General features: G+C 36.3%; 1 protein-coding gene across 7 annotated transcripts in view; it reads left to right on the forward strand.

The window, feature by feature from the left end:
* Window positions 1-22,909, forward strand: part of NBEA (neurobeachin) — a 527,236-nt gene that overhangs the window by 416,608 nt on the left and 87,719 nt on the right. For all 7 annotated transcript variants that reach the window (XM_064173040.1, XM_064173052.1, XM_064173047.1 and 4 more), the window contains 4 exons: window positions 189-306; window positions 1,168-1,270; window positions 7,429-7,544; window positions 15,548-15,660. In XM_064173040.1, the coding sequence (XP_064029110.1) occupies window positions 189-306; window positions 1,168-1,270; window positions 7,429-7,544; window positions 15,548-15,660 (450 nt within the window). The remainder of the gene's footprint in view (window positions 1-188; window positions 307-1,167; window positions 1,271-7,428; window positions 7,545-15,547; window positions 15,661-22,909) is intronic.

A 22,909-nucleotide genomic window follows, 5' to 3' on the forward strand; every position in this document is an offset into this window, starting at 1 on the left:
CTACACTTCACTGCATTCAAAAAAACCCTACGTAACTTCATATTTTAACTCATGGGTTTTAGGTTTTAAAGAGATGCAATTTACTGTACTTTGTAGATGGGTAAAAAAATCACTGTATTCTTATGCAATATTGTAATGAAAGATTAATAACTAATAGGTAACAGTTGTCACCTTGACTTTCTTTAAAGGTCCTTGCCTACACAGAAGGCCTTCATGGAAAATGGATGTTCAGTGAGATTCGGGCTGTTTTTTCAAGACGCTACCTTCTCCAGAACACAGCTTTGGAAGTGTTTATGGCAAACAGAAGTATGCCTTTGTTTATTTTATTGCATAGAAGTGTGCTAGTAGTTGTTTGGCATGTTATTTATTAATCTTGGAATTTGAACTCCATGCTTCCTCTGATAAAGTGGTTGTGTTGGGATTCAATACTGCTTACTCTTGCATGTATTCATTTATTTTGTATTAAAATCAGTCACATAAATCTCACTGCTTTCTGTGCAGCAGATTTATTTATTAAAAAAATAAATCCACTGCAATTGGTAAATTCTTCAAATGTTTGATAGGAAATTTGCTTTTCCTATGATCTTACCTCTCTCCTCCATTTTTGGTAAATATTTTAGTGAAGCATCTAAAAGGATGTATCCTTTTTTTAATCACAAACTGAGTTAAAAGGATCAGACCAATAAATGGATCCACTCAGTTTTCTTTTTGCGTTTCTCTGAATCAGAGTTGAGTGATTGGTAAGGTGTGTCAGTAGCTTTTTGCCCTGAGGAGCTTCTATGTAAGTTTTGATTTCAAAAGAAGAGAGAATTAAGCAGTTTCTGATCCTATGTTTTAATGCACCGGTTAGAGGACTGAATGCTAAGCCAGCTACTCAACAGCTTCCCCAGACCGATAAGAGTTTTTTTATGGATTGATGCTAAACTATGATTCTTTTGAAGTGTACTTCACTTGGGTCTCCTACAAAATGGGAGAGTTAATGACAAAATGTTAACCAGCTGGTGATACATGGAAATACCAGGAGTTTCTGTTCTAATTTCCCTTGAAGTATAAAAGTGGAATTGACTTCTCTTCCCAAATAAAAATAGCTTTTAAAAAATACATGTAGGTGTAGAAACAGATGTCTGCAGATGGTTTACTAGTTCTTACTTTCTCTTCTTTATTTAGCTTCTGTTATGTTTAATTTTCCTGACCAAGCAACAGTGAAGAAAGTTGTGTACAGCTTACCACGTGTTGGAGTAGGAACCAGCTATGGGTTGCCACAAGCCAGGTAATTACTTCTGTATATTTTGTGTTTATTGTTTTATTCAAATTCCTGACACAAAACTAGATTTTCTTAAGGTTAGTTTGAGAAAAAATGCTTTATTTACTCTATGGATTGTTATTATGAAATAGAAGCAAAAATATTGCAAATTAGATTTTCTTTTTTTAATCATTACAGGTAATAAGTATTTTCCAGTGAGGGACCAGAAAACTACATATACCTTACCTCTTCAAAGTCTGGGTTTCACTCAGGTTTTATAAATGTACAAAGATTCATCCTTGTTATAGTTATGCAGATTTTGTGTTTGCTGAATGGCCTTTTTTATTTTATTGACATCTTCTCAGTTGCTTTTTATATGAATGTGTGTGGGTTTTAATTCATTGCTAGTCAGTAGAGTGGCTACTTTGATTTGTCAGCTTTCTTCCATTCATTAGTACAAAGCTCTAAGTGTAAGGTTCTATTTTAAAGGTTCAGTTTTGAAGATTTTCACATTCTGTGAAAAAGTACAGTTTTTAATTACCTCATTAACGTTGATATTAAATCAACCTATGGTCAGAAATAAGACTGGAATTGTCAGATCTTATATTATGAATGTGTTTATATTTCACTGATGAATAAGACAATATTTACGTGTACTTCATACAGTTGAGGGGAAGTTTCCTGCCCCACTTTTTAGTGTTGGTGGTTTAGAAATGTCCATTCCTACCAAAAAATATTTTCAGGATCTTATCAGCAGAAGCTTGGTGAAAGATATTTAAGTTCAGGATTAATTTGTGGTGAAAATTAAAGAAAAATAAATAAATAAATATAAGAGAATGAGGAAACAGCAGAAAAATTAGGAAAATCTCTTCCTTTGGGTTCAGATCTCCATTTGGCTTGAGTTGACCAAAAGCCAATGTATCATCAGTGTACTGTCTTGGATGTGCCTTTCTCTGAGTAATCTAATGCAAACGTAACTTCAGATTGTCCTAGTTTTATCCCAGTGTAGAATGTGGAAATAGTCTCAAGTGTCAAAGCATTTGTGGGATTGGAGAACTATTTCGTTCCCAGCTGAACACCATTCCCTGTCATGAGCTCAAGAGCCTCACAGTGCCTAAGGCTTGATCTCTTGAATGTGCTGAAGTTCTTAGGCAAACTGCCAAATTTCTCAAGTTTTCACTGAGATCAAGGGAAAGTTGGGGCATTTCTTTGGAAGGTGCATCTTGTTAATATTTGTGTTACTCTTCCACATCCTCAAATTAAAGGAATTTCTGTCTCTAAATGGAAAGTAATATTATTCTTTTCTGAAAAAGAAATGGCCACATGTTCTAGAACAAACAAAATGCAAATTTCTCAATCAGAACTTCACATCCACAATGACATTTTTTATGTTTGAAATTCATATCCTTTGTGCATTATTCAGTGAATAATTGTCTGGAAAAGTTTGTTGATATATAATTATTTAGAAAAGTTCCATCTTCAATATTATATGCAGTTATTTCCATACCTTTTTGATTAAAGTTCAATTTGAATCTAAAATAGGCTTGCTAGCCTTCAGAATAAATCTGGCATATGGTAGTGAAGTTGTTTTGCTTTTCTTGAGTAATCAGGGTGTGATTTATGTACAATGAAGACTCTGCAATCATGGTTTTTCCTGTCTGCATACCCTTATTGCCTTCAGTTGGCATGCAGTGGAATAAGGGGGAAATCTGGCTCACTAGCTGCTTTGTAGTTAATATTTTGTTTATGTTGGAATACTAATTTTTTAAAATGCTTATTTGTGTAACTAATGTAAGGAGAAATTCTGCTGAGCATCCAAAAGAAGATGCCACACTGTGTAAAATGTTACCCTTTTTTAAGAGGAATTTTCAGGATTGATCTGTCCTTTAAAATATTTTAGAAAAGCAAATATTTCTGGTTGTTTTGCTTAAGTCCTTAGTTTTATTTTCATAAGTAATAGTTCCTCTCTGATACTACTCTGATAAACATTTCATTTAAAGTTAATTTTATTATCGTGAGGAATTGCATTCAGGAGTATAATATTCGTTAGTGCAGTACATGCAATTTAAGTGCATTTCTGTTTCGATGGAGAAGTCCTTTCTGTTTTTATGGAGATGTTTATTAACAAAGATGGAAGAAAAAAGGAGAGGAGAGGAGAGGAGAGGAGAGGAGAGGAGAGGAGAGGAGAGGAGAGGAGAGGAGAGGAGAGGAGAGGAGAGGAGAGGAGAGGAGAGGAGAGGAGAGGAGAGGAGAGGAGAGGAGAGGAGAGGAGAGGAGAGGGCAAGGCACAGTATTTATGGTCTTCTAATAGCACAAAGGATTAGAAGCAGGCAAACTGGTATGTCCTCCCTGGACTGCTACAGACCTGCTGTTCTGAGCAAGTCTCATTTATGTGTTTGCTACTTTTCCCAGCAGCCTGTCTAATGCTTTCAAAGCATTAAAGTCTCTGCTTAATGTTACAAAGAGGTAATTACATCTTTAAAATTAGTAAAACGTTGAAGAGTTCAGTATGATTTGGTAATCAAATTCATCTGTCTTTGATAAATGCATTTTCACTGTTCCTGAAACATGTTGCATTGATTGAAGCTTCCTTAAGACCTTGCCATATGATACAACTGGGCAGACAGTACTGTGCCTTATAATTAACTCCTTTCTACATAGGTAGAGTAATATCCATATTTTTTGCAGCACTCTTAGCAGACCATTTTTTAGGGTTCTAACACCCTAGGTGTAATTTACTGATGCATTTTTAGTGAAGGTAACATCCCAGAAGCCAACTGTGAGCTGCCTCTTTTCTAAGTGTATAGAGATCAAAGAATTGGTAAAAGATACAGTGTAGTGGGTTAGGAACTTTCCTCCCCCTCTCTCTCTTGAAATTTACCAGACCAGCTCAGACGGCTTGGAAGTAAGCTGAAGCTGTATTTACAGCAAAGCTAGTTTTGCAAGCATATATACACAATATATTTACAGGTATTTACAATTATACACAATTTAGAAATAATACAGAAATCCAAACTCCTTCATGGACAAAGAAACTGCACAGAAGGGGCTCAAAGCCCCTCCCTCTCTCTCTCTCTCTCTCTCTCTCTCTCTCTCACTCCCTTCCTTCCTAGACAGAAACCCAAACAACCAGCAGAGCTTACGTGTTATCTGGTTAGCCAAGATTAGTGAAAGATATTAGAGTGGAGCAAAGGAGATATGAAAGGAAACATCCCAGAACAAAGAGGGATAAATTGTTTATATTTTGCTTTTTTTCCCTCTCAGCAAACCAGTGAATGATACAGACTTTGTCATTATTTTCTTTTCACAACCAATGATCTAATTTCTCTCATTAGAATATTCCAGTTAACCTTCACCCCAAAACATGTGCTAGTACCTTAAGTACCTTTCACAGAAATCCCATGGGTTGTTAATGTATTAAATGAAACAATGGTTCCAGTTATTAAAGCTAAGAAATACCAGTGATTAAGTTTTTAATGAGAGAAAACATGTTTTAGCTGGTACACTGACTATATCCAGTATCAGCTTAACTTTGCCACATCCTACATCAGTAGCTTGGTGATCAGTTTCCAGATCTCAGTATATCTGCTTGCAGTGGTTAGATTTTGGATAGGGAGAAGGGTAGGGAAACTAAGGTTTGATGTAATCAAAACATAAACCGCCTTTTAGAACTTTGAATAAAAGTCAGAAACTGGTGACTTTCCAAAGCCTTTTGTGTTTTTTTCTGAACAGGAGCAACACAACACAAAATTTTATGCAGGTGCTACATTTTTGACAGGATGCTCAAGGGTTCCTTGTATGAAAATGGATTGTAGCTAACCAAGTTAAAAGTGATTGTGGAAGGGTTGAGTCATTCTCCACATATGGGATATATAACATCCCTTCCCTCACCACAATGCCATATTTAAAGCATATAAAACTTTAGAAAGTGGACTGTCCCTTGTACATTAGAGAGTCTTTGGGAGTTTCTGCTGGTTTGAGTAGGTACTCCATGGTTCTGCAGAAGCAAAGGAGGCACGTTCATTTGTGCATCCTCATATTGGTGATGGCAGATCGAAGGAGAGAAATAATTTGATCAAATTTGGGTGGATTTAGCTCAACACAAAACAGTGTTAACTGAAGCAAGCAGATGTGGAACCAATTTATTGTGCATATTTTTTTCCAGTCATTGCTGAAATAACTGTGAATCTTTCAAACACCTTAGATATGAATAAGAATTTTTTTAGTATGTTTTGATTTTTCTGTAGAGTTCTCTGAAAGCAGACATTCAAATGCAAAGTCCAGCACTTGACAGTTTGTAGATTTTTTGAGACACCCAGGAGATTGTGAGTAAAGCCTAAAAGCAGTTATTAAGCTGTACTGATTCATAAATCAGGAACAGAGAGTCTGTGACAGAAATACTTTGCAAATGTAGTGATCTCTTCAGTGTTTTTATTTTCTGTTTTCAGCCATTCGAGTGTGAGATCAGTCATAGTTTGCTGAGAACAAGACATTTTTGAGAGTTCCACTATAGAATTAATTGTTATCCTATGAAATGCAATATAAAGTATGTCTACATCCAGATAATTCTTTAGGTAAATTGTTCAGAAATGTAACAGAAACAACTTGAAAAATCTTTGTATTGTCTTCTGTGTATCATAAAGTGTATTTACTGGGGGCATCTTAGAGGCTACTATGAAATAAAGCTAGCCAAGCTGATAAGACCTTTTGTGCTGCTATTTCAGGTAAATACCAACATTTTTAGAAGAAAGAGAAGGTGTACCTACACCTGGATAGTAATTTTTATATGCCCTATTTGTAAACCTATGTATAGCAAACATTGGCAGCCTACACATTGACAGTTCTGACATGTGGTTGTGGTCACTGTGTGCTCCAATCACGTACTACTCATCCTTTCTCCAGAAACAGAGTTTAGTGCATGTGTAGGAGTACTAAGTACATACATCTTCAGAATTAGATAGTCTGCATCTCTGCTGAGTTTGACACCTTTGTGTATTACTTATTTTAAGGAAATTCTCAGCATTCAGAATCTAGAAATAGAACATTTAGTGTGTTTAGTGTACAACTGAAAGCTGAAACCTCAGATGTCCCTATTTACTTTAGCCTAGCTATGCAAGTGCTAGATACATTCTTTCATTTCGTCTATAGGCTACACACTTCCATTTTTTCTTTTTTTAACAGGCGTAAACATTTTCTGTTTTGACCTGTTTGTAAGGTTTAAAGTTATGTTAAAAAAAAAAAAAGGAGGAGATTTTTTTTTGTCCTTCCAAAGATTTTTCCATGTCTTTTTTTCATCAAGGGCTGTTTTTTCTAGAGATGAGATGTGAGCAGCAAGACCATTTCAGCTTATTGCAGACTTTTTTTCTCTAATACATCAGTCCATACTGAATATAGTCTCTTATATTTTACCAACCAGGGACAGCATGTACTACAGGTAATGTAGAACTTTGAGCCCAGGATTTTGTTATTGTGATGTTGTCAAATTGAATATAGAAGAGCCAGAGTTTCAGGTTTTCTCTTCCTATCACAGTAGTTTGGTTCTTTTCCTCTTATCCAGACATGGAAGTCTTAGAAAATGTGCATAAAGTATGAGAAGCTTCTACTTCTCTTCCAAATCTGAATGAAATGCATTTCAGAAGTTATTATGGAGAAACAGGCAGGTGACTGGATAAACATTGTTTCTTTCAGAAAATCAGGCTAAAATAGAAATCTCAAAGCTTACTGAGATATGAGCATAAATGACCGTGGAGCAGATGCACAACTTATGGAATTAATATCTTAAACCCATGTGCTGGAAATGTATGGCACTTTATCACTCACCTTAATGAACTTATCTCAGTTTATCCTTTTGAAAAAGGAAATGGTATTCTTCTTTTATTCCTTCTGGACAAGCCAGGCACCAGGAGGTCTGCAGTTCCTTTTATTTCCAGTCTTTTAACCAGATTCAGAATAAAATAAAATATATTATTCTGAATTCTTACAGTGCTGTATTACTGGTAAAATAAAATACAGGTCTTAATTTTAGTAATTTCTCAAATAAAGATAATAGTCTCTTCTTGACTTCATTAAATGAAATAAAAAAGCCTCTGAGAGAATCCAGAATTAATCACACTAATAACATTGCCCTACATCTTAACATTTAATGAGGCTCTTAAAAACCCTCATTTTTTAAATGTATTTCCTAGGAGAATCTCTTTGGCCACTCCCCGACAGCTTTATAAATCCTCCAACATGACTCAGCGCTGGCAGAGACGGGAGATATCAAACTTTGAATACTTGATGTTCCTCAACACTATAGCAGGTAAGGTTTCTGACTCTTGAATCCTTCGTAATATGCTTATGTTTGTCAGTGTCTCAAGCACTATGTCTTGACATAACACATTTATCCCTCCAGAATTCAGCTGCAACTTTTTGATAGATTTCGAAATGCACACATTAAATATTATCAGAAAATTCACAACCTATCTGTGAGACTTTAGATTCAAGTATTGTTTTGGAGACTGTTTCTTGCTCCCCTTTTGCCATTTCCTCTGCTGACAGCTTTGTCTGAAGCTTTATTAGAGTCAACAAACCATTGCCAGAGAGTGTCTGGAAATAATAATGGAAAATGTAATTTCGCTACTTCATCATTCTCAGCAACAGCAACCAGACAGCAGAATAACAACAGTATTCTGCCTAGTACAGATGTCACCTGGATCATGGTATGATTAGATTACAGCATCTTTTCTCATTTAGTTCTTCAAGCTGAAGTATAAGATCAGCTTAGGTATTTAAAATGAGAAATAACTGCCGTTGACATCCATTCGTTATTGGCAACGGAAGAGCTTTTCTGGCAATTGTTGTTAATTAAACATTCAGAATGGCATTATTCCTTTCACCTTTCCCTTTTCTGTGTGTTAACTCCTGTGGTAATTTCAAGTGTGAAAAGCAGCAGTTTTCTATGCCATATACAAAGATTTCCAGGAAGTTGTCTACTATTATGAATCCTGCCTGCAGCACACATGCTGCTTATGAACCTGCCTGTGGAGAGCCTTCCTCAGACATTTCACTCCAGTGAGCTTTAATTTGAAACCCAAATTAAAGTCCACTAGATACTCTTATTGTTACAACTCTGATCTTTATTTGGTCATGACTTTTATGTTTAAGTTTATCCTCTGGCCAGATAGGACACAAATATTATTTTGAGACTCAAATGTAGCACCTGTTATGTTGACCAGTCTGAGGAGAGTCACTCTGTTCTTCCCAGCAGGGCAGTGTCAGAATTCAGGAGTTGTCAAAATCACTTGCCTTGAACCTTAAGCTTTTGCCTTTGTGTTTATATGGTAGTCATCTTCTATGCATCCAGTCTTATAGGTGTTAATAAATGTGCCATCAAATTATCCCAGTGTGATACAGAAGTACTATCAGTGAACAGCTGGAAATCTGAAGGCATGTTTACCTTGTGCATTGGAGCACAACACAGAAGCCCTGAAGCTCCCAAAAACCTGGGCAGGGAAGTCCATAGGGTGCAGTCCAGTGCAGGCTCACCAGCTTGATTCCTGAGCATTATGACTACAGTCCTGCATATCTCTGTTGAAAGAAGGAGCCCTGCTGTCTCTCTGGCACTGTGCCAGAAAAATGCCTCTCTCCTGCTTCTGGACACTGGCCTGCCTCCAGATATGTTGTATCTCTTGCACATCCACTGCCCTTCTGGTGATGAGAAAATGCAGGCAGAGCCTTACAGTCTCCCTGACTACCTCACTTGAATGTGGAGGATTTACTGGAGAGCTGGGAAGGTAGAATAGATTCCCTCAATCTTTGTCCAATACATTATTGACAGAACCGTCCTTCACTTCCTTTTTATGTATTAATTTTTTCTATAAGCTGTGTCTAAACTCTTTAAATGAGAGTAGACAAGAGCAGAGATAATTTTTGATAAATTGCTTTTCATTTTTAATCAGTTTAAAACTCTACAATCATTTTTTTTTTAGGTACATCATCAAATCATCCCAACCTGGGAAGATACTATGAAGTCTGAAGTCAATTAGGAATTGCAGTGGCACTTATACTAAAGTACCTATTAGTAAACAAGCTTCTGCCTGAAGAGATTCCTTCAGGTTATCTCACAGATCTCAGGAAAAATATTTTTTGACCTGTTGTTTGGTACTAGTATTGATAGGCAGGCTTTACAGTCAGATACCTGGGTGTTTGCACTAGGTATGTTTCTCTTAACATCATCTACTGTCATTCACTTGCCCTACAATAGGATGATCTGACATTTGCATCTGAGGTACTACCTGTTATGCTGGAAGTTTATAGGATTAACGGCTTTGTTTTTGTTGTGTGTGTTTGGAAAAGCTTACAGAAGTGTGGTCAGTACCTTAGTAAGGTCTCTTTGACTCAAAGCATGTAATTTATGACAGATATTTTAGTATCAGTCTCTTACGGGTAAATCTCATTTGTTCATGTAATCTCATTGTTAATTTTATAGGCTCACTTGTTCATTTTCACAGCATTACCTACCATCTTATGAAGTCTTTGAGTAGTGCATGATGAAATTCAAATGTAGGTAAAGAACATATTCCCTGAAAGACAGGGAGGTAAATTTGAGTATGTGGAAGAAATTTTATTATCTCTACCAGAAATACAGTACTGGAAGCAAAGTACCTCTGCTACATGTTGCCCTCATTTTGATAACACTGAGCTGATAACTGTCCAGATACACGAGTGTTAAAACAGAAGCAAATTTTTCTTTACACTGTAGGCAGGACCTTTTGCAATCAGAAGAAAATGCAGACTTTTCTATTTTGAACACAGACTACTAAATACATTCATGACCACCTTTGTCAAATACAAACAAGATATGTGTTTTCTTTTCTTTCTTCTTTGGAAATATTTCCTTAAAAGATAAAACTTCTTTGCCAGTAATTATGCATGTAGGCAGCAATGGCCTAATTTTAGACTGTAAGTGTTCATTTAAGCAGCATCTTCTTTTCTAGCACTATTACTGGTTGTAGCCATTGAGAAATATATTCATCAAAGGTTTTTTTTAATTCATTGTGCCATTTAGCTTTTGTTGGCTTACTCAGTATATCTGAGCCGAATAAGTGGAGGGTTGGCACTTGAGAAATGCAAATTTTACTCTGGTAAGTGATATTCAGGTCCCTTTGTCATTTTTTTGCTTATTGCTTGGGCTTTTTTCCTCTTCCAAATAAATAGAGGTCCACTAGTAAAGTGGTTTAGCACACTTTTGGCCTTTTCTTTGTAGCTTCCTTTCTTCTTACAATGGTGCTTAATTAGGAGCCTTGGAAGAGAGCCCTTCAGATGTTAAGTCTTCTGGCACCAACTTGTTTCATTCATTTGTTACATGCGACTGGGTCCTTTCCCACAAGACTTCCTTTGCCTGCTTCTTGACGCTGTTAATTACGCAGACCGTTTGGTTTCTGTAGAACTGATCCACTGAAATAAATACATGAATCTCTCCTTAAATCTCTCCCTGGTTTGCCTGTCCTGACAAGCATGACCCCTGGATATTCTCTAAGTGCTTAACCAAGGTTTCCAATCTTGAAATGTCCCCTTGGAAGAAATCCATCTTTCTATGATTTTATAAAACAAATTATACATCACCCTGTTACCACCTCTGAAACGTTGCCTGGCTTTATTTTCAGTTTAGCTGTTTCACCTGTAATCTCTACTCATGACAATATCTTTCTGCTTCCATAGTTCTCTCTTTCTAGAACATTTTCTATCCAACCACCTATCATTGCCATCAGTTGCCTTGCCTGATGTCTCTTCAGTTCTAGTTCAAAATCACTCTCTATTTTCAAAACTCTAAAGTCTCGTTTCAACCTGTTTCTCTGGCCCTATAGCCAACTATTTTCTTGCCTCCCTGTTCTGTTTCCAAGGTCTTCACCTCTTTCTTGCCCTCTTTCTGAGGAGTATATTTCATCATGTTTACAGCTCTGAGTTTTTCTCCCAAAGGTAAACAGTGCATTCTGCTACTTATCAGTCAGTCTTGGTGTTATAGTCTCTGTGCCCCTGTTTTTTATCCTGGTTGTGTAGACATAAACCTTCCCTCTCCTCCTACTTATTGCTGTCTCTGGGATCCTTTCTTGGAAGCAACTGTGATTGTGCTAGTTGCCCTTTCTTCAAGCACATAGGAAAAGACCATATTGCATATGAACAGCATGTACGTCAACTGAACCCTCTACGTGATAAAGGGAACAAGTAATTTTTACTATTCTCAGTTACAAGATTATTGAAAAAAGTACTTTAAAGTATTCCCATCACAGCAAAAGGGGCAGGAGGAGTGGGAACAGGACATTGTTTTGTCATATGGTTGCATTACTCACTCTTTTGAAATCTATTTCTCATTATTTAACAGATTTCTGCTGACATTTCCTTTTGAAATTACAGTATAGTAAATGTATGTTAGCATTTGTATTTATTGGAACTTAAATTATTTTAAATCCTACCTGCCACAGCTTTTAAAAGAAGTGGAGAATAATTATATCCATGATTTTTCTAAGTAATTTCTTGTAGTGGAAAGGGATTACTTTTAATAGTTTGTGAAAAAAAAACTACATCTTCAGTCAGGTAATAAATTCAGCTAAACTTCTTTGCCCTTCTCCTCCTCCTTTTTATTTTTTTTCCTGTTTAGCATTTTCCACTTTTTTATTCTGTGATGTACAAGCACTCACTGGTTAATTATGTATATATTTAGCTACTGCATGTGTTGGGCTTATTATTGTCATCTAATTAGATGTAACTTGAACTACTTGCTTCTAGAAAAATCATTAAAAATTCTTTCCTAATGACCTAGAGATGACAAAATGTCTGTAAAGTGTGAAGAAGCAGACAAGCACAGGAACATCGCTCTTAAAGAGTGTTAATCCAGATGCTGCAATCATCTAATTAAACAATATTTTGCTGTCATTAACATTTTCACCAAGGAATTGCAGTTATAATTTCTTTGTCAGCTGTCTCTAGCTCACTTTACCTTCAAAACTAAAGTGCCATATAAAAACATTAAATTGGATGGTTTAATTAAAAAGGTTTTTTTTAATGAAGAAACATATCCAGTATTTCTGAGATCTCATTTACTGTGCCTCAGTTTTATTGTTCAAGTAGATTAGTGTCACAGGCTTGCAATATTTAATATTCAGCCTTTAATATTAATCTCTGTAAGCCTACTTGGGGGGAAAAATCTGAAGCTTCTGAGAAGGTATAGGGACTACCAATAGCAGTACAGGTTTAATTTTTATATTTATTTAGCTAAAGAAAGAACAAAAAAATTATTGGTGGGAGCATCAGACAATTGATGAGATACCTAAATATATTCACAATCTGACTTTATCCTGAAATTAATCATTGTGAAGCCAGAACTGATCAAGAAAACATTGGTGCTAAAGTTAACTAGTATTTATGCATGTTTGGAAACAGGGATTTATAATCCCATTACAAACCAAGATTGCTATCCTCCACTTAGATGCTTATCTCATGGGGTAGGTTGGGTCTCTTTTCTCAATTTAAATTATGGTTCATCTTCTCAAGTAATTTTATTGTGCTGCTATCAAAAAGAAAAGGATTGCATTCGTTTGTTTTTTTTTTTTAGTTAACAAATTATTTGTTATTCTTAATGTTAATCTCTTAATAAATGAAACTTCTTTTATAAATATTGCAGTAGTAAGTATTTTTTCACAAGAGTATGGTTACATTTATCAAATGCATAATCGTAAAGGCTCCGTTGTTTGTAACTTGAAAGCTGGAAGAGAAGCTGCTTCAAATTAGTTCTCATTGTGGGGTAGAAAAATGCACTTATTGTGGTGTTCCAACATGGAGCAAATTCAACATGATAATTTGTTCATATATTCATACTGTAAGTATCAAAACCATATAGCAAAAGTGAGCTTGTATCAGCAGCTAGGCTCAGGATTGACTTTTTGTTCTTGCACTGTGTACATATTTATGATTTTCCCATGTGGAATAAGAACAAAAAGTCAAAATCTTTTTGACTCCGTACTGGAACCGAAATGAAATGAATAAAATTACTATCAGCATTAAATAGAAATCTGAATATGGAAAATAACAATTTTTTTTTCTCCTTTCATGTTTTTTCTGTGAAGTGCTTTCAATTGAAGGTCTTTATCATTGTGAAGTCTTTCCACAAAACTTCTGAATATGAAGAGTTGTAATTTTTCATCTATGCTTTATAATGGACTGCAACCATCTCAGTCATTCTCTTCCTGAATCTCATATTTTTTCAGTCTGTCTGTCTACATAAACACAAATGTTTTTCTTTTGTGGAAGCTTTTGCTCACACTCTATTGTTAATTAAGATTTCTGTGTTAAGAAAAAAATTAGTTATACAAAGATGTAGTTTTAGAAAGGCCTTATTTTACAGAACCTTCAATTTCACAGTCTCAAGAAACAATTTGTATGTACTTAATTCCTTGCCACAAAGCAAAAGAATATTCTGTTTTGTTGAATCTGGAAAATGAGGCAAAGTTGTGTGACTTCAGGATATGTAAAGCCCCCTCAGAAAACCCTAACCCAATTAATATTCTGCCAGAGGATACCTTTCCTTTACCTCCTTCACGTGGATAAATTCTTGATTCAGTTGTTTGATGAATTCTCATTCTGTCCCAGAATGAGTTTGTATTCATTCATTCATTCATTGTTAATATCAAAGAAGGGGGTTTGTTGGTTTGTTTCTATCCTTCTTTATTTATGTGTTTCAAAGTATTGCTTTTCAAACAAAGTTTTACTTGCACTTTTTTATATTCCTCTGAACATCTGTGTGTTCAAAATGTAAAACTGAGGACACAGTTGTTAACAATATGCACTTTTCCTGTTTTCAATGAAACTATGTACAAAATAGAAACATGATTCTTGTTCATCAATTTCTGTTGAAAAAATAAGGTGTTTGTAGAGCAGTGAAAGTTTCACATTTCATTAAAGCAGAACTGATTTTTGTGGAGAACAGCAAATGCTACTCAGAACAAGGAAGCCTGTGTTTTCCTGTGCCGGGTTTTGTACCTCAGGAATCTGTCCAGAATCTGGAAGGAAGCAGTTAGTGAGACAGGGTTGTAAATCTGCCACAGGACTGGGAATTGTTAACCTGGGTTATTTCAGTCTGCTAATTATATTATATAAATACACACACACATATATTTATGACCTGATTTTGTTTTTTAAGACTCATGTTGCATATTGTGTGGTTTCTCAGTAAATCAGCATGGTGGACGGTTCTATATTGGGCAACTTCATTTGTCTTATCAATGCAATGTTAGATAATGCTAAATACCAGCTGACACAGAAATAATAGCCTTTCTTAAACACACTTTTTCTGGCCATGAATTCATAATTTTCAGTTTGCTTCAGCTGCAGATTGTTCTTCTGAAAGTGTATCTAAAGAGGGCTTTTGCATGTTTGAGCTGCTGGTATGAAATCAATGTTTCTTTCATTAGGTTTGGAGAGCGTGGCCTGAGCGGTCAGTTATGTCTTTTGGCAGGGAGAAATTGTTTTTTAATTTTCAAAGTGGTTATGAAATAGTATTAAAGCCAACATTACTTGGTGGCCAGCACCAGAATGAGAGGACACAGCCTCAAGCTACGCCAGGGGAAATTTGGGTTAGGGTGAGGAGAAAGTTCTTCACTGAGAGGGTCATTGGACACTGGAATGGCCTGCCCGGGGAGGTGGTGGAGTCGCCGTCCCTGGAGCTGTTCAAGGCAGGATTGGACGTGGCACTTGGTGCCATGGTCTAGCCTTGAGCTCTGTGGTAAAGGGTTGGACTTGATGATCTGTGAGGTCTCTTCCAACCTTGGTGATACTGTGATTACTTCTTCCACTTTGATTCCACTATCGCAGGGAAACACTAGCGCTTCTTTAGTGAAGAACAACTGTGGGAACATGGTTTATCCAAGGTAGACTGAGATTTGCAAACCTCAAATTTAGCCTCTTGCTCTTTGGAGTTTCGTTTAATATTTGCCAGCTGTGTACAGCTTCAAGGAAGGTAATAGTGTAGTGGTTTTAAATATCAGCATTCATGGTATGAAAATATTTTCATGAAACGCCTGTGGTGCGTTTCAGCTGAAATGGTCTTGAAAGGTCCTGTGCTCTTTGTAGTAAGCTGATTTCTGTGCTGACATCTGATTCATGATAGCTACATCTGAACAACTACTTTTGTCTGAAAGGTTTCTACCTGATTCTGTCAAATGTTGAAACTTTGGAACATGATGCAAAAAACCATAACCACCAGATTGTTTTTCAACTGGAGAAGTGAACATTATTTACTAATTCTTAAATCATTTTCTTTCTTAATAGGACGAACGTACAATGATCTGAACCAATACCCTGTATTTCCATGGGTACTAACAAACTATGAATCTGAGGAGTTAGACCTGACCCTTCCAGGCAACTTCAGAGATCTTTCAAAGGTATGCTTCGATTCTGTTAATGAGACTCAGCCAGCCCTTTTAAGAAGAGATTTTGGTTTATATTTATAGTCCAATTACATTAGGTCTTGAAGTCAGAAAAGTCTGAAATAGACTTTTCTATTTTACAATCGCTGAATCTTTACAGTATGCTGCTTCCATATCATTGACTGATCTGGTTCAAAACCTGCACCTCTTCTGTTCCTTCTTACTTAACGGATCACAAGTGCAACAGATCACTTCCTCTCAGTAATTATCTCAGTGAAAGCTGATCCTTTGGAAATAAAAAACGTGGACTAATTTTTCATTCTGTTTTGCAGTGACTAGATGAGCAGCATCTCCTTTTGGTTTAATAATTACTCAGTAAAGAGGCATTTTGTATTTTCTATCCTGGAGTATCTAGTTCCTGTCATTATTCATGTTTTTTTTCCCCCAACCAGACTTGTTCAGTTAATGTGTTGCAATAACACAATCCCCAGCATTTGTTTCTCTTACTAACACCAGACTGCCATCTATACCCAACTCTGGTACTCTGAACATGTCAACAGACTGGAAAGTGTGTCCTGGCCAAGCATAGCACAAGTATATTGGGTTGGACTAGATGATCTTTTGAGGTCCCTTCGTGCCCCTGACATACTTTGATCCTGTGATATTGAGAGGCTCTACTTTTGGCAAACTGGAATAAAGACAAAACACAGAGTTTGAAATTATTATGGGAAGTATCTTTCCTGGTTCCTATCAATTAAGAAAGTGCATGCACTTTCTTACCAGTGAAGGTGGGTAGCCTTGCAAGACCCACAGCATGAGGTTTCTGTTGTCTGGACAATGACAGCTTTCTTGCATCCTTGCTGCAGTTCCTCAGTCAGGAGAGATAAATTGTTTGCAGTAGTGGTGTGAAGCTCAAAATTATGTGAGGCTGTAATTTCCTGACTTAAAGAAGGAGGCTGGGGAGGAGAAAATGACTCCCAAATCCTGTTCTGCAGCCCTTCTGCTGCTGGTCAGAATTGAGAATTTCTGGGATCTCTGACTGCCTACTTTCCTCCCCTTCCTGCAAAGCACATATACTTGGGTAGCAATGGAGAGATCTCACTCTGGGTATCTTATAGTCTCATATCCTTGTTGGAAGAAGTATGCTTGCAGTACACTCAGATGTATCGTAATCATTCCTGGAAGCCTGCTTTTGTGGTACTTCCAAAAGAATTTGAGCAGGACTCGATTGCATATTATCAGATAGAGGCACCTACATTTCCTTTTCCTTTTTTCTTAGATAAATAAATATGTAAATGAAAACAGAAGTTAAGATACATTCAAAGCATGCTTCAAGTGAAAACAAATTGATTGAGATTCTGTTTACCTTATGTAAAACTTTCCCAATATTATAGGTCTGTTTCACAATTGCTTTTCAGTTCTGTAACACCACTGTAATCTGTGCCAGGAATAATACAAGAGAATCCAGACATTAATTAAACAAAGAACAGTGATCATCTTGCACTGTCTTGTTCTTTAGCATATATAAAAATACTTCTGCTTTAGAATTGTTTATAATGATAAACCTTTCATTAAGATGCTTACACTTTTCAAAATCTCTTAAACTCATTTATTTCTGGCATTAATAGCACTGCGTGTGGTGAAGTGCAACAAGATTAGGCAGTGTGTCATGAGTCCTTCATTAGATACTTAGCTTTGGTTGAATCCAAATTTTTATGGTAGCCTATTAAAGTGTGTAATTGCTAGAGGAAGTGCTGTGATAGTTGAATAGATAGGTTTTCCTCATGAGTTAGTTAAGACTTATTATGGAATTAGTGCTTGTATAGCTTATTAAGTACCACTGCACTGCGCTCCTAGTAGAGCTCTCCCTTGAAAGGAAATGTAAAATCAAGTCCCTGGTTATTTATGTTTCTTCAAGAATCCATGCAATGTGCACAGCAGTATTTTGTCTGAAGAGCTTTTCTTACCCAATTTGGTAACTTGCATTCCCTTGCTCGAAAGCTACTACTGGTTTCCTCTGGAAGAGCTAGGTTTTTGACCACTGGAAAAAAAAACCTACACAAAAGTAGTTAAGGCAATTGGTCTTTCCTCTCTGGCAATATCTGGAATGCATTTATAAATGCAAAAACACATCTGTAGACTGTTGTGGGATCCCTCAGAATAAAAAGGATATAATTGTATTTTTTTTCAATGTTTATTATAACAACATCTGATAGGTTTCATTTCACAATGATTTTAAAATGAAAAATAGATTAATGATTTTTTTTTTTGAAAAGCAATGACCAGTTAATATGAAATACCTCACTTTGTGAACTTGGGCTGTTATGCATTACTTGCATCCTCTTTCAATTTGTGCATTACCAGTAAAAATCTTCGGAATCAGAATGTATCTGAAGTATTTCCTTGGCTCTTCTGTTTTAATTTTTTATATTGTCCTGTATCTGTAAGCTAGCCCCTTCTTTCCTTGTTAGGGAGGTGAATCTTGAGTGGCCTAGTGCTTAAAAGCAGGAGTTGGTGATTTATTGTTCACATTAATGAACCAGGGTGTGCTATCGAGCCTCAGACAGACCTCTGGGACAGACACACACTGTATCCTATCTGTGAGGAGCTACTTCCCTCTGTCAGATTTCAGCCTGCAATGGAGAAATGTTCCTGCGTATTTGATGGCAAATCAGAACCTCCGGCTAAGCTGTTGGTCACTTCCTGACCTTCTATCTTCCTGCAAGTTTGCCCTTCTTAGGTTTCACAACGCCTCTGTCCTTAATAATTAGTAATTAATACCCCTCAAACAATCTTTTGAAACTATTTAGAATTGTAACAGTATTAGATATGTGGTAAAAACCCACAACAGCAATGAAGTGAAAAGAGAAACCATCGCTGATTTAAGTAGTTTGGTAGTTAAATGTAACTGTAATACCTATTTTTTTTTTAATGATGTGTTATTGCACAAGGTTCATACAAAGCTCTGGCATCAGTTAGGATAATTATGAAATTTTTTTGAACTTTGATTCCTGTGCTCAAAAGTGATGCTTCACTTTTGTAAGATTGCAAGTCTTAAGTACAAACACAACAAACGCAATTTATATGTTTTGTGTAAATGAAATTAGATCTATTTGGCTTGCTTATGATGTCATCACAGCATAAAATAAATGCCTTTTGCATTTACCTCAGACTTAATTATTTACATTTCTGCAAAGCCATCTTGAACACGTAACCTACCCATTCCTTCCATTCCATTGAATTCTGGTTTTATGTAGTGTTCCTTATTGTACTACTTTTACATCCAGTTGTTGCTTGTTCTCTCAGAACAATTATATTTAAATATTAGTCTGAAAATTCCACTGCCTTTTTTTCTTTGAAGTGTTTGGATATTCTTCTATCAGGGCTCTTTTTTTTCTTTTTCTTCTCCCTTTTACATAAGATTTAAAGGCAGGGCCTATTGGCATGAAAGGTGCTGCAGCAGTAGGATATATTGGGCCTCTCATTTGATTAGACAGTGTAGGCTCAAGTTTTATTCATTACATACATGAGGTTAAAGGTTATATTTATTGTTTGACAGGATGAAAAGCTAATGAAAGAGGCTGTCATAGATACATAGATTATCTTTTCACTATCAAACTGCTAGGTGATCTGCTTATTTTCTTCTTTATTGAGATTTCCTTTGGAGGAATACCTATGGTATTAAACATTAGTACAGGAAACGCATATTCAGCCTGTACTGTGCACTGAGGGGTTTTGGATTTCAACACACTTAAAACGTGGTATGATTTGTTTGTGCCAAATTGTATGACTTTTACTCCTAAATTACAGAAAATGCATGGGTTTGACATGCTGCTTTGTCCCTGCTCATTAAAGTGTAAATGGGAATTCCTCCTCATTTACTTCCAGTCCTACATACTGTTAAATAAAATTATTTCTTCACCAGGCAAAGTAATACTAATATTGACATATGTATGAGACATCACACGCCCATTCACTGAGTGGAAAAAATTCTATTTTGTTAATATAGAAGGTGTTTGACTGATGGGTGGTGATAAGCATAACCACTTCTCCTTATTACTGTGCCATTTCAAGAAAAGGAAGTGATAAAGCCCCAAGGCTTCTAAATGTAGGAATGCAAATGAATGCATCAAACTGTGAATATTTCAAGGCAAACCACACTTAATAGTTCCAAAAAGTATGTGTGCTGTGGAATAGAGTTTATGGGCTTATGAAGAGCCAGTTTCACTGCAAAGTGACTTAAACTTCTCTCTTTTCTATGCCCAACTCTACCTTCAGAAAAATAGTAGTTTTATTCTTGCTTGGTGTGATGGTTTGGGTGTTCCCTGCCTCCCCCCCCCCCAACTTTGGAAATCACCCAGATTAGACTCACACGGCTCTGGAAATATGAGTGAAGCTTATATTTACAGCTTAGCACAATATACAAGCAGATATTTACAGTATATACAGTTATATACAGAAACATACAAGATAAAAAGGTAATACAGAAACACAACTCCCCTCCCAGAAATGTGAGTCCCCAGGAGGGGCTCTCAATTGCCCCTTCACCTTCCCCCTACCCCTCTCAACCTTACCCCAGTCCCAAGGAAGAATGGAGATTCGGCCAGGAGATTAGGAAGCAAAGTGGATTAGTCCAAAATGGAGGGTGAGGATAGAGAGTAAGAAGCAGCTCAGCCAGCAGCCCAAGTGAGAGTGGTTATCTATGGTTTTTTTTCTTGTTCCTATACATCTCAGCAAGGCTGTGAGCAAAACAGACATCACCATTGTTTTCCTTTTACAGCCTGTAATCTAGTTCTTCTCACCAAAACATTCTAGCCTGCTTCAAACTAGCACACTTGGTTTAAATGGCATGATTAAATATTTTCTTGCCTTAAATGAAAAGTTCATTTGATGAGCGAAACTCTGGCACTTTAAGCCTGCCAGAAGTCTTATGTTTGGTAATGATGATAATGATGTATTGAAAAAAAATGTTGACAAATTCAGGTAAAATCAGAATTTATTTGAAACTTTGAAGTACCATCCTAAAATGTCCTACTTAATTGCTGCTGTTCAGTGATTTTTTTTTTTTTAAAGCAAGCAGAAAGGAAAATCTAAGTCTGTATTCACCCAGAGCCAAATAAAGCTCAGTATTTCTTTTGTACTCAGTTACAATTTTGCACAGTACATTCAAAAATTAAAAATAAAAAAAAAGAAAGAAAAAGTGAGATAAACAGATAAGGTAGCTACTGCATGAATTAGAGCCAAGATAAGCAGAGTATTTCAGTGGCTGGATAAATAGGATGCTACATCCAGTTCTGTCCTCATGAGAGAATGTAGTTTTATTGAGATAGCTGGCAAAACAGTAAATATTACATGAGCTAACATAACATGTCCAGTGGTTATAAACATGAGATGTATTGACAATACACAGGTTCAAAGGCCAGCTGTCTAAAGAGATTAGCCAGATAAAAAAGAATGACATTAATTGCAGTGTATTTTCAATGTTAAAGTAAATACATTATTTTTAAGTGGAAAAATAAGCATAAAATAAACTCAAGCAGCACCTTTTAGTACACCAGAAGTGAAATGTCTGAATTGGCATGTCTGAAACTCACAACAGTGAGTTGTTTTGCTAGGTTGGAGTAAAGAATGTATTATAAACCCTTTTTTTTTTAAGTTAATATTATTTTATATAATACATAAAGCCCTTGCACAGGTTTTTTTTTTTTTAATAAACAGACAAACTTGGTGTTTGGAGAACAACATTTCATAAAACAGAGACATATCTTTTTATTTAATATTCAGAACAATTTGACTCAGATTCAATTTCTGTATAGCTCTTAATGTTTAAGGTAGTGGATTGAGACATAGTACGTGAATTGTGCTTTTCCTTTTCATTGTTTGTGCAAGTCATTTTAGCTAGTTTACACAGCAGCAGAATTTCACTGAAGTGGAAATAAAGTAATTTTCTTCCGTTACGTGAAGATAGAGGGACTGATTTGAAAATAAAATTTATCTCTGGTTTATAGACATAGTATCAGATTAAAAGCTTAGTATTTGAATTTCTGCACTGAGAATAGCACTATAACTCTGCAGAAAAGTGACCAAAACTCTCTATACTCCTATTTCTTGTGAAATACTGCAGAACTTGCTACCCAATGCTACATATGCCTCATCAGAGCAAAACTAGGTTCTTTACTAGTCTGTACAGAAAGGCTTTACAGAAAATATATGTCTTTACTGAAGGATGCACTGTTACTATTTCTTTGGGTAACAGCATTCTACCATACAAACATTCTATAACTACTAAGGAGGTCAGGGGCAGACCTCTCTGAATTTAGTCCCTGCTATTTTATTTACAGAAATGTTCACTTTCAGAGAATGCCTGCTCCTTTGGTACACACAGGCTTTTCTACTTATGGTTAAACTTTTTTTTTTTTTTTTAATTATACAACAACAGAGAAGAGATTTGAGTACTTGCTGTTAGCATTTTCAATGTGTACGGTTTCCTACGTAAGGGAGAAGTGTTTCACAGAGGGCTCTTTACACAGAAGAAGAAAAAAGAGGGATTGGATATTCCTTGTATTTCTTTGCCGCAGGTCAGAGAAAACTGATGTGACACTGAATCAGAAGCTGCAGAGTTGTATAAGCGTGGGCAGCTCCCAGCTCTTCTCCCTGTGAAGAGCTGCATTGAGACAGCTGTACTACTTCTGAAATTCCAGTTGTCATCTTTGCCTGAATGGTGCCACGTTTGCATGCCAGCTCCTCTAGAGGTAGCTCTGGGATTTCTAGCCTAGCATTGTATTGCAAGCTGTAGTCATACCTAAGCAGTTTCATAGGATTGTTTAGGTTGGAAAAGACATTTAAGATTGAGTCCAACTGTAAACCCAGCACTGCCAAGTCCACCACAACCTTATCACTCAGCACCATGTCTACACATTTTGCATAACTCCAGGGATGATGACTCAACCAGCTTCCTGGGCAGCCTTTTCCAGTGCTTGACAACCCTTACAGTGAGGACATTTTTAATAATATCCAGTCTGAATCTCCCCTGGCACAACTTGAGGCCATTTTCTCTTGTTCTATGGCTTGTTACATAGAAGGACACTGACACCTATCTTTCTGCAACCTTATTCTGCTAAGTCATACTTAACTAGTCAAATTCAGTTGTCCTTGCAATGAAAATGAAGTGTCAGTGGTCTAAGAGATGTGGAGCACCTAGATTCTTTTCCTTAGGCTGGTAGCCTACCATTCTAAGAGCCAGCTGGGTCTGACTGTGTGGCAC

The sequence above is a fragment of the Pogoniulus pusillus genome, chromosome 3 (genome assembly GCF_015220805.1).
Source record: "Pogoniulus pusillus isolate bPogPus1 chromosome 3, bPogPus1.pri, whole genome shotgun sequence".
NCBI classification, from domain to species: domain Eukaryota; kingdom Metazoa; phylum Chordata; class Aves; order Piciformes; family Lybiidae; genus Pogoniulus; species Pogoniulus pusillus.